We start from the raw sequence: 15,000 nt of genomic DNA, 5'->3' as shown, positions 1-15,000 counted from the left end.
CGAGTGGTAATACGAGAGAAAGAAGTTGCGAATCTGGTAACAAATGAAGGAAGAATCAATTCCCAAGAAAAAAAGCAGGGCGACCATTGTCTGGCGGTGGTTTGGCTTCAAGAGGGAAGATGTTGAACAGACAACCGTATTTTGTCAAGTGTGGGGCAAAAGCGTTGCTACAAAAAGTAGCATTACTGCTAATATGTAGCATCATTTGAAAAGTCACCTGCTAGAGCAGTGGTTCTCAAATGGGGGTACTCGTACCCCTGGGGGTACTTGAAGGTATGCCAAGGGGTATGTGAGATTTTTAAAAAATATTCTAAAAATAGCAACAATTCAAAAATCCTTTATAAATATATTTATTGAATAATACTTCAACAAAATATTAATGTAAGTTCATAAACTGTGAAAAGAAATACAAAAATGCAATATTCAGTGTTGACAGTTAGATTTTTTGTGGACATGTTCCATAAATATTGATGTTAAAGATGTCTTTTTTTGTGAAGAAATGTTTAGAATGAAGTTCATGCATCCAGATGGATCTCTATTACAATCCCCAAAGAGGGAACTTTAAGTTGATGATTACTTCTATGTGTAGAAATCTTTATTTATAATTGAATCACTTGTTTATTTTAACAAGTTTTTACTTATTTTCATATCTTTTTTTCCGAATAGTTCAAGAAAGACCACTACAAATGAGCAATATTTTGCACTGTTATACAATATAATAAATCAGAAACTGATGACATAGTGCTGTATTTTACTTCTTTATCTCTTTTTTTCAACCAAAAATGCTTTGCTCTGATTACGGGGTACTTGAATTAAAAAAATGTTCACAGCGGGTACATCACTGAAAAAAGGTTGGGAACCACTGTGCTAGAGAATGAGGAGTGCTTACTCCGCATGTCAACATCACTAGCTGGTGCCACACCATCAAAATGCCGAGGCAAACATTTCCAGATCAACACCGTATGAAAAAAATAGTCAACAACAAAAGAAGATAGCGTCCGCAGGAAACTACCACATAGCGAAGGACATACACTATTTGATTTCCTATTATGCAGCTCATTTTTATTTGACACTTATTGAAATATCTTGTGTGACATCATGCACAAAAGTGCACTTTATTTGTTTTCAACTATTGTAGTAGCGTTCTGTACAAAAAGTGCACTTTCATTTAGTGTTGTTTTGATATGTCATCTTAGTGACATCATGCACAAAAGTTCACTTTATGTGTTTTTAACTATTGTAGTGGTGTTCTGAACATAAAGTGCACTTTGATTTAGTGTTGTTTTGATATGTCATTTTAGTGACATCATGCAGAAAAGTGCACTAATAGCTTGTTTTAAAATGTCTGAGAATCTTGCACTTTCCATTTTGGAAATGACATGAATGTTTGTGCCACTGCCTAATAACTGTTTAATAAATACACTTTTGGTCAATTGACTCAGTTGTGATTTCCCTCTCTGCATGAAAGTTTAAAAGTAGCATATATTAATGCAGTATGAAGAAGAATGTTTGAATGTAGACACATAGAATCATCATACTGCTGTGATTATATGCATCAAGTGTTCATTCAAGGCTAAGGCAACATATGGAGATATATATGGTGTATTGTAACATGGCCTAAAAATATCGAGATATTAAAAAAAAAGTCATATCGCCCAGCTACCTGGGACACAGTCTTGCATACAACACGTCACAGACGACGTCACGCTAACATCACGTGACACCTCTGATGGAGGCTGCAGAAGCCAGGTAGCAGAAACTTGTCAGGTACAAAACTTGATCTTACTAGGCGATATAAATCAACCATTTATAAATACACATCAGTAGGCTGAATGAACCTATTCAACAACTCGAGTTTTGATAATTGAAGAAGTTTTGCTGGAGCACCTGTGAGCGATGGAGGGCTTGTGTCCGTCTTTGTGTCCCGGTATGTCTTCGTGCAGGTGGGACAGGCCGCGGGCCGCCGACTGAGCGATGTGGCAAAGCTCGTTCCAGGACACCACGTTGGCCTTCAGATAGTCTGTCAGCGAGCCCTGTCACAGTCACAATCACAATCACATCAACTCACAACTTTGATGTGACAAAACAGGCTGACATTTGCATTGTTGCATGTTCTCCTCCCTCTTGGACAGATTTTTAGGAGGCATGGAGTGTCTTATCACTTTTATGCAGATGACTGCCAAATTTATATGGTGATTTCAAAAGGCCACGGCCCCCTGACACTCCTTCTTAAAGGCCTACTGAAACCCACTACTGCCGACCATGTATACTGGACATCTGTGTTGCTGAATCTTTGCAATTTGTTCAATGAATAATGGAGACGTCAAAGAAGAAAGCTGTAGATGAGAAGCTGTGTATTGCGGCCGCCTTTAGCAACACAAACACAGCCCGCGTTTCACTGTCGGGAAACAACATTTTTGTTGTTTTGATTGATTGATTGATTGATTGAAACTTTTATTAGTAGATTGCACAGTACAGTACATATTCCGTACAATTGACCACTAAATGCTGACACCCGAATAAGTTTTCAACTTGTTTAAGTCGGGGTCCACGTTAATCAATTCATGGCAAATGTGCTATATAAATAAAGTGGATTGGATTGTCAATAATGTTAATGTTGTTAACGTTAGAGAATTTTATTTGTGGTGACATGACACATAATAATGAGCTAGATACTTTTCCTTCAAGATTTGGCTGACATAAACAAGATAATGAACAGAAAGGAGTGTAGTTGCAAGTCTGTCCAGCAGATGGCGACGTAACTCTGCCTAGTTAGAAGCACTTCACAACACAGTGATTGCTAAAGGACAGGCGGTCAGGAAACAAACAAACAAAAATCAACAGAACAGCACAGAACCAAGAAGTGGAAGTACAATTTTGACGAAGGGTAACAGCGACAAAGTGCCAATGACATTAAATGATGATTATATTTTATTTTAAATGTAACCTTCCCCTGAGGATAATCCCCTCAGATAACAAGGCAGGAAGAAAAGCAAATGTCAACACAATTCTAAAACCACATTAAATGGGTTATACTTGTATAGCACTTTTCTACCTTCAAGGTACTCACACAATATGTTACTGCATACGTCAGCAGCTTAATTAGGAGTCTTTGTTTGTTTACTTAATACTAAAAGACAAGTTGTTTTGTATTTTCACTATTTTATTTAAAGACTAAATTGCAATAATAAACATGTGTTTAATGTACCGTAGGATTGTTTTGGTAAAGTAAAGCCAATAATGCAATCTTTGTGGTCCTCTTTATTTAGAAAAGTATCAAAAAGTACCGAAATACATTTTGGTACAGGTACTAGGGTTGCAAAATTCCGGGAATATTCAAAGTTGGAAACTTTCGATAGGAATTAACGGGAATAAACATTGAATTCAACACAAATTTCAACCCTGCACTGTGCATTCCTCCATCACACGTGCAGTGCATTCTTCCATCACATGCACAGACAATTCCAGATATTCTTTTTTTTTTTTTTTACCAGAATTTATCTTCCAAGTGTGCCTCATTCACAGGTGCACTTGATTAATACAAAACATGTTTAACCAGCAGCCTACGTGTTTACTCCGTCAACTCACACGAAATATAACATTCTATTTATCATTTATAATATTCGGGGCTATTTTGGGACTCACAGTTCTGTGGGTGTGATGGATATGTCGGTATTTCATATTTCGTGCTGTAAATCACATTTTATTATTGCCGTTCTTCAAATTCTGGCCTCTGGGCCGTGCAGTTCTCTGGGTTACAGTGAGGGCTTTTTGAGAGAAAATGACAAAATTGCGACGCATGTCCGATCTTCTTTTTTCGGCGTGGCGCAGTGGGGAGAGTGGCCGTGCGCAACCCGAGCGTCCCTGGTTCAATTCCCACCTAGTACCAACCTCGTTGTGTCCTGAGCAAGACACTTCACCCTTGCTCCTGATGGGTGCTGGTTGACGCCTTGCATGGCAGCTCCCTCCATCAGTGTGTGAATGTGTGTGTGAATGGGTAAATGTGGAAGTAGTGTCAAAGCGCTTTGAGTACCTTGAAGGTAGAAAAGCGCTATACAAGTACAACCCATTTATTTATTTATTTATTAGTTGGTTCCTTTAATATAGAAGTCCCAATCATCGGGGTTGGCCATCCTAGGCACGCACAACTGGACTCAATTACGATTCTTCTTCCCCACACTTGACAAGGTATATTAGTCACCATGCATTATTAAAGTGAACAAATACTACCCAAAACAATCCAAGTAATTTACCAAGACAAAAAGCTGCTCTGTGCAATAAATGAAGTGCCTTCTTTTAAACTAAATTCTCTGCTGTTTTCACAGATGTTGTTTACTACAAACCAAACAGCTGTTTCTGCTGTTTTTTTTAAAATAATAAAGATATAGCGAAAAAAATATTTAACCTTAAAATATTAGCTTCTGCAGCACAGTTATGTACGCTGATGTGATGTTGCAGCATGTTCCATCCCTTGCCATATTGGTAGTCTTCACGCTGACTATGCTAACGTTGGCTACCAACAAGTCGTCCGGGGAAAAAAAAAAAAGAAAGTGAGGGATTTACCAACATTAGATTATCACCCCATTGTCCAAGGACCATGACGATACAAATGTAAAATAAGCCACTTATTACCAACATCTTGCAACAATAACATCTGACTAAAACTGTTAGTAATAATTATATTTGCACGTTTTGTGTTTCTTATGCTACACTAAAAATGTTTTAGTCTTAGTATTGTCTTCATTTTAATGGCTGAGCTTTTATTGTTTTAAACATTGGTCTGAACTGTAGAACTTTAAGATTTATTTAAAGGAAAAGTGTCTAACATATTTAATCTATTATTGTTATTTAAAAATTTTGGTGGCCGTTGTGGCGTCTTAATCTGATAAGTAAATACGTAGTACAACACCTCTGTGTCGTATTCCTCCGAGTATAGAACCATCACTCTGTCTAAGACGGGGGTTGGCAACCTTTACCACCCAAAGAGCCATTTCGACCCATTTCAAAAAATAAAGAAAACAATGGGAGCCACAAAACTCTTTTGAAATGTAAAATTAAATAATACTGCATACAGAGTTTTTATTTTTCGTTTTGTAGTATGTATTAACCAGGGGTCTCAGACTCGCACCTTAATATGAAAATTTAATGTTAGTGCGGCCCGCGAGTTTTAAATCAATGCCGTTTGACAGCATCACACTTGCCAACCCTCCCAAAGTTTCCGAGTGACTCCCGAATTTAAGAGCAACAATTCTCGCGAATGTCTGCTGATTTTCGCCCTTCGACATTATTACGGGCGTGCAATGAAGGCGCTGTCTTTACCGCCGTCTACAACATGTACAAATATCTAGCGGAGCCCAGCCACGAGTCGTATGATGCTCCCATAGACACACTTAGACGACTGCAACGCATAGTTGTTCAACAGCCATACAGGTTACACTGAGGGTTGTGATATAAACAACTTTAACACGTTCACAACGTGAACCCACACCAAACAAGAATGACGGACACATTTCTGGAGAACATCCTCACTGTAACACAACATAAAAAAGAACAGAACAAATACCCAGAATCCCATTCATCCCTAACTCTTCCGGGCTACATTATACACCCCCGCTAGCACCAAATCCCTCTCCTCCGTGCGTCGGTTGAGGTGGGCGGGGTTGGGGGGGCGGGGTTTCGTGCTAGCGGGGGTGTATAATGTAGCCCGGAAGAGTTAGGGATGCATGGGATTCTGGGTATTTGTTCTTTTGTGTTTATGTTATTTTGGGTATTTGTTCTTTTGTGTTTATGTTGTGTTACAGTATGGCTGTTCTCCCGAAATGTGTTTGTCATTCTTGTTTGGTGTGGGTTCACAGCGTGGCGCATATTTGTACCAGTGTTAAAGTTTTTTATACGGCCACCTTCAGTGTGACCTGGATGGCTGTTGACCAAGTATGCATTGCATTCACTTGTGGGTGTGAAAAGCCGTAGATATTATGTGACTGGGCCGGCATGCAAAGAAAGCGCCTTTAAGGTTTATTGGCGCTCTGTACTTCTCCCTACGTCCGTGTACCACGCCGTGCAGCGGCGTTTTAAAAAGTCATAGATTCTAAAACCGATACCGATAATTTCCGATATTACATTTTCAAGCATTTATCGGCCGATAGTATCGGCAGTCCCATATTATCGGACATGTCTAGTAAATTAAGTAAAGTAAGATGTGACTTTAAGGTTTTACTACTTACGTATAAAATACTACATGGTCTAGCTCCATCCTATGTTGCCGATTGTATTGTACCATATGTCCCGGCAAGAAATCTGCGTTCAAAGGACTCCGGCTTATTAGTGATTCCTAAAGCCCAAAAAAAGTCTGCGGGCTACAGAGCGTTTTCTATTGGGGCTCCAGTACTCTGGAATGCCCTCCCGGTAACAGTTCGAGATGCCACCTCAGTAGAAGCATTTAAGTCTCACCTTAAAACTCATTTGTATACTCTAGCCTTTAAATAGACTCCCTTTTAAGACCAGTTGATCTGCCGTTTCTTTTCTTTTTCTCTTATGTCCCACTCTCCCTTGTGGAGGGGGTCCGGTCCGATCCGGTGGCCATGTACTGCTTGCCTGTGTATCGGCTGGGGACATCTCTGCGCTGCTGATCCGCCTCCGCTTGGGATGTTTTCCTGCTGGCTCCGCTGTGAACGGGACTCTCGCTGCAGTGTTGGATCCGCTTTGGACTGGACTATCGAGACTGTGTTGGATCCGCTTTGGACTGGACTATCGCGACTGTGTTGGATCCATTATGGATTGAACTTTCACAGTGTCATGTTAGACCCGCTCGACATCCATTGCTTTCCTCCTCTCCAAGGTTCTCATAGTCATCATTGTCACCGACGTCCCACTGGGTGTGAGTTTTCCTTGCCCTTATGTGGGCCTACCGAGGATGTGGTAGTGGTTTGTGCAGCCCTTTGAGACACTAGTGATTTAGGGCTATATAAGTAAACATTGATTGATTGATTGATTGAAATATGTATGCCTACAGCACGTGTCGACCCACAGAGGTGATCTTCGCCAACAATAAAAAAAACAGATGCAATAGCCGCCGTGCTGCTGTTAACCAGGTGAGCGAGACCATAAATCACTCCAAGACCTTGGCGTCCTCCTTTTCTTGCATGCGTGTGCTTACATTCTGACCAGGAAGAGGACGAGTCCCAATGACCGAATGTGAGCGCTTTCTAAGCATAGACCTAACTGTGACATGAAGCAGATTTAGGTTCAAGAAAAGTCCCTCACAGAGCATCTTTTTTTTTTTGACTTTATTGACATTCCCAGAAGAGAACCAGCTGACTTTTTGCCACGTGCCCAAGAAAGAAGCAAGAACAAGGCAGTTTTGCAGGTGCGTGAGGCTTTGAAGGCGAGTGGCTACTTGCTGCATCCGATCCTCGCACACAGGCCTGCCGAGGCATAAATCATCCGTCAGGAGTCGTGAGCAATCACGGCCCAGCTGTGCTACGCCGACTGAAGGCCAATAAACTGTTCAGTTATTTTCCTTCAAATTGCAGAAAAAGGAAGAGCTGTGTCGATCTGAGTTATGAATCCTTTAAAGAACCCCTGCTGAGAAAACAATTATAGGGGATGATTTACAATGCACTTAACTAGAGATGTCCGATAATATCGGACTGCAGATATTATCGGCCAATAAATGCTTTAAAATGTAATATCGGAAAATATCGGTATCAATGACATTTTAAAACGCGGCTGTACGGAGTGCTGCACGGACGTAGGGAGAAGTACAGACCAGTTGTGGCTCTCAGTCATACTTGCCAACCCTCCCCATTTTCCCGGGAGACTCCCGAATTTCAGTGTCCCTCCCGAAAATCTCCCGAGGCAACCATTCTCCTGGATTTCCCCCGATTTCCACCCAGACAACATTTCAAAACTTTTTCAAACGCCGCTGTACGATCAGTGTCAGAACTTGGTCCGCATTGCCGGCAGTAAGGGTTGGACTCCGCCAAGGCTGCCCTTTGTCACCCATTCGGTTCATAACTTTTATGGACAGAATTTCTAGGGGCAGTCAAGGCGTTGAGGGGTTCCGGTTTGGTGGCCACGGGATTAGGTCTCTGCTTTTTGCAGATGATGTGGTCCTGATGGCTTCATTTGGCCAGGATCTTCAGGTCTCACTGGATCGGTCCCTAGCAGAGCGTGAAGCGACCGGAATGAGAATCAGCATCTCCAAGTCCGAGTCCATGGTTCTTTCCTCTACAAGGTTGGAGTGCCATATCCGGGTTGGGGGGGAGACCCTGCCCCAAGTGGAGGAGTTCAAGTACCTAGGAGTCTTGTTCACGAGTGGGGGAAGAGTGGATCGTGAGATCGACAGGCGGATCGGTGCGGCGTCTTCAGGAATACGGACGTTGTACCGATCCGTTGTGGTGAAGAAGAAGCTGAGCCGGAAGGCAAAGCTCTTAATTTACCGGTCGATCTACGTTCCCATCCTCACCTATGGTCATGAGTTTTGGGTTATGACCGAAAGGATGAGATCACGGGTACAAGCGGCCAAAATGAGTTTCCTCCGCCGTGTGGCGGGGCTCTCCCTTAGAGATAGGGTGAGAAGCTCTGCCATCCGGGAGGAACTCAAAGTAAAGCCGCTGCTCCCACGGGGAAGACCCAGGACACGTTGGGAAGACTATGTCTCCCGGCTGGCCTGGGAACGCCTCGGGATCCCCCGGGAAGAGCTGGACGAAGTGGCTGGGGAGAGGGAAGTCTGGGCTTCCCTGCTTAGGCTGTTGCCCCCGCGACCCGACCTCGGGTAAGCGGAAGAATATGGATGGATGGATGGGCTGTACAGAGTGGTACATGGACGTAGGGAGAAGTACAGAGCGCCAATAAACCTTAAAAGGCACTGCCTTTGCGTGCCGGCCCAATCACATAATATCTACGGCTTTTCACACACAGAAGTGAATGCAAGGCATACTTGGTCAACTGCCATTCAGGTCACCATGAAGGTGGCCGTATAAACAACTTTAACAATTTTACAAATATGCGCCACACTGTGAACCCACACCAAACAAGAATGACAAACACATTTCGGGAGAACATCCTCTCAGACCTCAACCTGCTCATGCTCTCTCAGGGGTACTGATAAAAGTACGGATGAATACTGGTATTGAGAAATAATATTGATATCTGTACTTTGGCTGGGACACAAAAGCAGGTGAAGTGTATTAACAAATGTACCCTTGATCATCACTGGGACCTAGAAAACACAGAGGCACTTAAAAAGTCCCATATGTGGGAAAAAAAAAAGAGTGTGGATAAGTTGGTAAGGGGAGCTTATGGAGTTGAATTTTCTTGTTTTTTTTTAAAGAAACAAGCTTAAAATAGTAAGGCATGATTAAGGAAGAGCACTTAAGGTACTAATCAATTAAAACGTGCTTCTCCAGCTCTCTGGAGCGTTGCAGATGTGCATGGAATAAGCGTGTTGGGCGACTAAACCCACTACATCTCTGTTTACAAGGACCACAAACAAGCTTGTTAGCAGAGGATATGAGACGTGAAATAAAAAACTTGTGTTTAAAGAGGCGGCGGTAACGTGGTAACAAAACATTCAGCTACACAGATGTCTACAGATAGAACATTTTCTCCTGAATTCTTGAAAGTACATCTGAATTGTTGGTTGAAAATACAAATATGTAGCTTTTCTCCCTCTCTTCCCCAGCATTCAGTTCACACTTTTCTATTAACATTCAACACGTTCCGCCACACGTCGAGACAACAACTGCATTTGGGGAAAACTCAAAAGAGACAAGGTGAAGCTTTTCAGGCAGCCTACCTTGTCATGGTAGGTGGTGATGAGCCACAGCTCCAGGTCGAGGTTGTTGTTCCTCTTCTCCACGCCGATAAAGTGGAGGATGTTTTCGTGCTTCATGCCGCTCACGCTGTAAATCTCGTACTCATTCTGCCAAGACAGCTTGTCCTACACGAGGCAGATAAGGCTGTTATTCTTGTTATCAGGCCATAACATTTAAATGGGTACAGCAGAACCTTGTCAGTAAACGATCAATACAACCTGGCGGTGGAACAGAGTACAGTGGTACCTGGTTTTTGGTAGTAATCGGTTTAAAAGGTCGGGCGAATACAGAATTGCATGAAATTGAAGCGATTTTTATCATAAGAAATAATGTGAATCCAATTCACCCAAAATACTAACACAACCCATTTTACAGAAGTGCCGTATTTCCTTGAATTGCCGCAGAGCGCTAATTAATTTAAAACCTCTTCTCACTCTGGCGTTTACCAAAGGCATGCGGTAAATTTAAGCCTGCGCTTATAAAATGGAGTGTGATGTAAGGATACCATTATGAAAAGCACATTTAATAAAAAAAAAAACTTTATTATGGTCTTACCTTTACTTATAAATGAAGTCCATGCGCAGCTCCTTCTGATCAAAAGCATCGATAACTTATTTATACAAGTCTTCCTTATCTTTCTTCAGTTTTAAAAGTCTCTCTGGCTCGATGGAAATCTTCCTTTATTACCTCCTGCTTCGATTGAAAGTCCAGTTTAGAAAACTGTTTATTTTAGATATGTAATCCTCCATGTTAAAAGTGCAAGCGAGAGGAAAAAATAAACGATCGCTGCTCAAGCTAGCTGCTTGTTGTCACTTCTTCTGCAGCCGAGTTGTCGCAAGAAGGATCACTAGCGCCCTCTACCACCAGGAGGCGGGAGTCATTTAATGACTCATATTTGACACACGCAGCTACGGTATATTAACAAAACATAGCTGCTTACTGTTCTTTTTAGCATATTCAATAGCTTGGACATTAAATCCTACTGAATAGCTCTTAATCTTCTTCCCTTTATACGATTTCAAATGATTGAAATCAGCCTCATCCATTTTGAAAATGATGACAGGTGAAGTGTCACTCGTGACGTGACGAGTTTGACCCGGCAAAAATTATTGACATGCGCTAATAAAAATAATATTTTGCGCAACAAGTTTGACCCGGCCGTAATGCTAAGCATGCGCTAATTATTTTGCCAAACGAGTTTGACCCGGCAGTAATTCTAGGCAGGTGCATACTATATACCCGGCGGCAATTCAAGGAAATGCGGTAGTTTCACATGCAGATAACAATGTTAGTATAAAGGAGGAATGAAAATTAATTTAAAAAAAAACATTTAATACTTTTACCGTATTTTCCGGACCATAGTGCGCACCGGATGATAAGGCGTACTGCAGATGAATGGTCTATTTTCAATATTTTTTCATATACAAGGCGCACCGGATTATAGAGCGTATTAAAGGAGTCTTATTACATGTATTTTTTTCTAAATGTGAAAGACTTCCTTGTGGTCTACATAAGATGTAATGGCGGTTCATTGCTCAAAATGTTGCTTAGATGATGTTTTACACACCATCTTCAAGCCGCTTTCTAAAGGTCGTTTCAAGATGCGCCGTTTTGTGGGTGGTCTTATTTACGTGGCTCACGTTCGACAGTGTCTTCTCCCCGTCTAATTTGTTGTAGCGGTGTAGCGTGCAAGGACGGGAGTGGATGAAGTGTCAAAAGATGGCGCTAACTGTTTTAATGACACTCAGACTTTACTTCAATCAATAACGGAGCAGCATCTCCTCATCCGCCGGAAATGTGTCCCGTGAAAAAACCTCCAACTGAAACTCTAATAACTAAAGTTCCTTGGGTGAATAATTACACTCACTACACCGGTATGTTTTAGCGCTGTCATGGTTAGTTTACTGACATAAATAAGTAACAACTTTACACTATTTAATATTAGAAATGGCCACAGCGGAGGATGAATGTCCCATAACAAGATGACAGAGAAAAAGAGGAAGACATGGACGACAAAGGCGAAAGCGCGCAAATTTTAAGGACTTATGCAGATCCCAAATAGAGATCAGCAGGTACCAGAAGGCAAGCAAAGTTGCTTTTGTATAATATTGCGAAATAAAATGTCAGATAATATGTCTTACCTTGTACCATAATAATACTCATATGTTGAAGCACAGTACAATCCATCAAGCAGTGCGGCTTCAAAGATACGTACTAACACATTTTGATTGATTTTTAAGCCCCCTTTGTAATGTTCTATATTTTCAAAGGAACATATCAAATGTTGGTGTTGTTTACTTGAGTCATAATGCCTTCATAGTACAGTCTACACATATCTCTTAAGTTTGACTGTCATCCTATTGCAGTCTACACGTATCTCTTATGTTTGACTGCCTTCTACTGACCACACTTATCATTACACCATGTTCCAAATAAAATAGCTTTGAGGTCGTTAAGCACAACCAAAACTATTCCGTACAATAGGCGCACCGGGTCATAAGGTGCATTGTCGAATTTTGAGAAAAAAACATGATTTTAAGAAAATACGGTACTTTCATTGAAGACCTGTTGGCAAAGACTGTGATGACTGGAAAGGGATATGGGGGAGGGGAGAGCTAGGGAGTTGCGAACATTGTACTTTGCTATGAGTTCTTTCTTAAATTCAATAGTGTCAACTTTGTTGTGCTGCTGGCACTTGCTGCACTCCATTTACTTTTGTCGGATTACTGTTGGAGTGCAAACTGTATGTTAGATGCATTCCGTTACAACTTCTCTTGCCTTTGTTCCCACCTCCTGGTCGTTATTTCTGTACTTTGTAGGTTTACTTTGCGTGACAATGAGTAAAGACACTTTTTCTTGCATGTCACCTCTGTCTCTGCGTCCTGGGGGTCCATCCCTAACAGATCACGACAGCTATGTCCTTATGGTGGGTTATTTTGCGGTCATATTCTGTTTGGGAACTCGATTTTGCTGAATAATACAGCTAGTTTGTTACTTGCAATGTGTGGCCATACAATAACTGAGAGTATAAACCCAAGCTGAAAATTGCTGTTGAAAACCATATAAAAAGTGGAGCATACAAAAACCAAGGTACCACGGATGTCTAATTCCGTCAAAGCCACCACGTTCTTTCTCAGATTTTGACTCAAGCCCATCTACTCAAGACAGAAGCACATGAACACCTGGATTGGGAAGATCTTTACAGCCACGTATTCGCTCAGCAGCTGGGCCTTCCACACGCAGCCGAAGCGACCCCGAGCCTTCATCTCGATCAGCTGCAGAGGCTTTTGTCCCAGGATAGGAGACGGGGGCAAAGGGCCGGGATCCTGCGAGACAGGGTGAAGCATTAAAATTGTAGTGGCGTACAGTGAAAGGGACCAGATCCCGGCTCATTCAACCAGTTTTAAATTAGACCCACGACAGTTCAATCTGTAAAAAAAGGATATTACCTAAAACTGCTAACAAGCTTTAGGTGTTATACTGGAGTCTCTATATACCATGTTGTTTCATACTAGGCGGTAAGGAAGAATGGCCATGATAGTCTACCAATTCAGATTTTCAGCCTCTTAAGTTGTACTTTTAAGTTTGACCTGCCTTCTTGAATGCTGTCACACAAAACATCAATGCATGACGAGACACGACCTTAGCTCTATGAGGGCGGGATTAACTCATTTTCACTTTTCATACTAAAAACATTGCAACTTGCAGAATTTTCGTTAAGTCTGCATCCTCCACAATATTGTTAGAATAATTATGTGTAAACTATCACACAACTTTAATATGCTTAAAGGCTGTTGCTATAGTTATTAAGCTGTACTTTTTCTATCTGTGCAAGGACAAAACTTCTGGTCTGAGGGGTGGCCTCAGCCGCAGATGTTATCTTGGTTTTAGCCCGCTAACAGCCAAGGACTTCAAGGACCTCTACGCAGATAAGACGACAGCACGCAGACGAAGCAGAGACAAGGCGAAATCACAAGGCCCCCCAGCACATTCTGTCACGTATTGTGTGACCACTCCATTTAGAGGCTGCCTCAGTGACGTTGACTGGGCTACTCCTGAATAAATAGAGGGACGCGGTTGCTGTACCTTAGAGCATAGGGCGAGACTGGGACTAAGCGTGCAGCTCCATGCGTTCTCCTCATGAGCTAAATTGAACTCTGTCTCTGCATGATTCCCTGCTTCTTGTCTGTTTAATAGATGTCATCAGTGTTTTAACCTGACAAATATCAGTCTTCAGATTTGAGAATTCACTCTGCAAATTTGTCATTTGGTAGGCTTACCAAGGTCCTGACATTTTGAGGTTCTTGCAAGGGAATAGTGTATGGGTTATGTTTATGCACTGCTTTATTTGTACACAAACTCCAATACACTCAAAGTTTGATGTCACGCGTTCGTTAGGTTCCAAAAAATACAGATCACGTTATATAGAAATTCTTATGTTTTTTGCTCGTTCAGGCTGCTGTTAGGTTGACTTTGCTTCTTCTTGCCTGTTCGTCGTCAAAACTAAGTGCCATCTTTCTACTTTGCTTATTTGTTTGCCCTTCTCAACACATTCTGTAGTCTTTCTCAAAACAATTGCTCCCTATATTTGACTGCTTCACTTTCAGTTAGCTAGCCCCAGTCCGAAGACAGCAATAACTCGACTCGGTAAAGGAAAAAAGATGAAGGAAAAGCTTGAGTATGACTTTGTGTTCTTCTTGCACCCTTCTCATGGAGCGGTTATCTATACTCGAGAGATGTCTCCGCCAGTTGGAGCAGAGTATACACCCCAGTATACCGGCCACCACAACACAATGTAATCTGGCAAAAATTCAGGGTCCATGGCACGATAGCGTTACATAAAAAATTGTGTTGTATTTGCCCGCATTATATTAAACTTTAAGTGTATGTTTTTTAGAGTCGCCCATCCTGAGTTTGTTCTGCTGCAAGATAGTACCAATCGGTGCCAAAAAGTTAAACATTCTCAATGGTTGAGTTTTATATATACACATCACTTCTTGGTCTGGTTCCCCCTTGTTTGGTTTCTCTTTATGTGTAGAGACTTCATTTGCCAGGTCACTCTTGGAAAATAGATTTCGATCTCACAGTTTTTTCCTAGTTAAATAAATGATATTTATATTGATTGATTGACATTACTGTATAGACACAAATACAAGACAACTTTGAGAATAAGTTCCTTCCT

At 41.6% G+C, this 15,000-nt stretch overlaps 1 protein-coding gene across 2 annotated transcripts in view; it reads right to left on the bottom strand.

The window, feature by feature from the left end:
* LOC133544350 (activin receptor type-2A-like) overlaps positions 1 to 15,000 on the bottom strand; it is a 101,475-nt gene that overhangs the window by 7,958 nt on the left and 78,517 nt on the right. For both annotated transcript variants that reach the window (XM_061889567.1, XM_061889568.1), the window contains 3 exons: positions 13,001 to 13,144; positions 9,800 to 9,943; positions 1,888 to 2,033 (listed from right to left, as the gene is read on the bottom strand). In XM_061889567.1, coding sequence (XP_061745551.1) covers positions 1,888 to 2,033; positions 9,800 to 9,943; positions 13,001 to 13,144 — 434 coding nt within the window. The remainder of the gene's footprint in view (positions 1 to 1,887; positions 2,034 to 9,799; positions 9,944 to 13,000; positions 13,145 to 15,000) is intronic.

Source organism: Nerophis ophidion, linkage group LG27 (assembly GCF_033978795.1).
Source record: "Nerophis ophidion isolate RoL-2023_Sa linkage group LG27, RoL_Noph_v1.0, whole genome shotgun sequence".
In the NCBI taxonomy this organism is placed as follows: Eukaryota; Metazoa; Chordata; class Actinopteri; order Syngnathiformes; family Syngnathidae; genus Nerophis; species Nerophis ophidion.
This window is presented reverse-complemented; position numbering and strand designations above follow the sequence as displayed.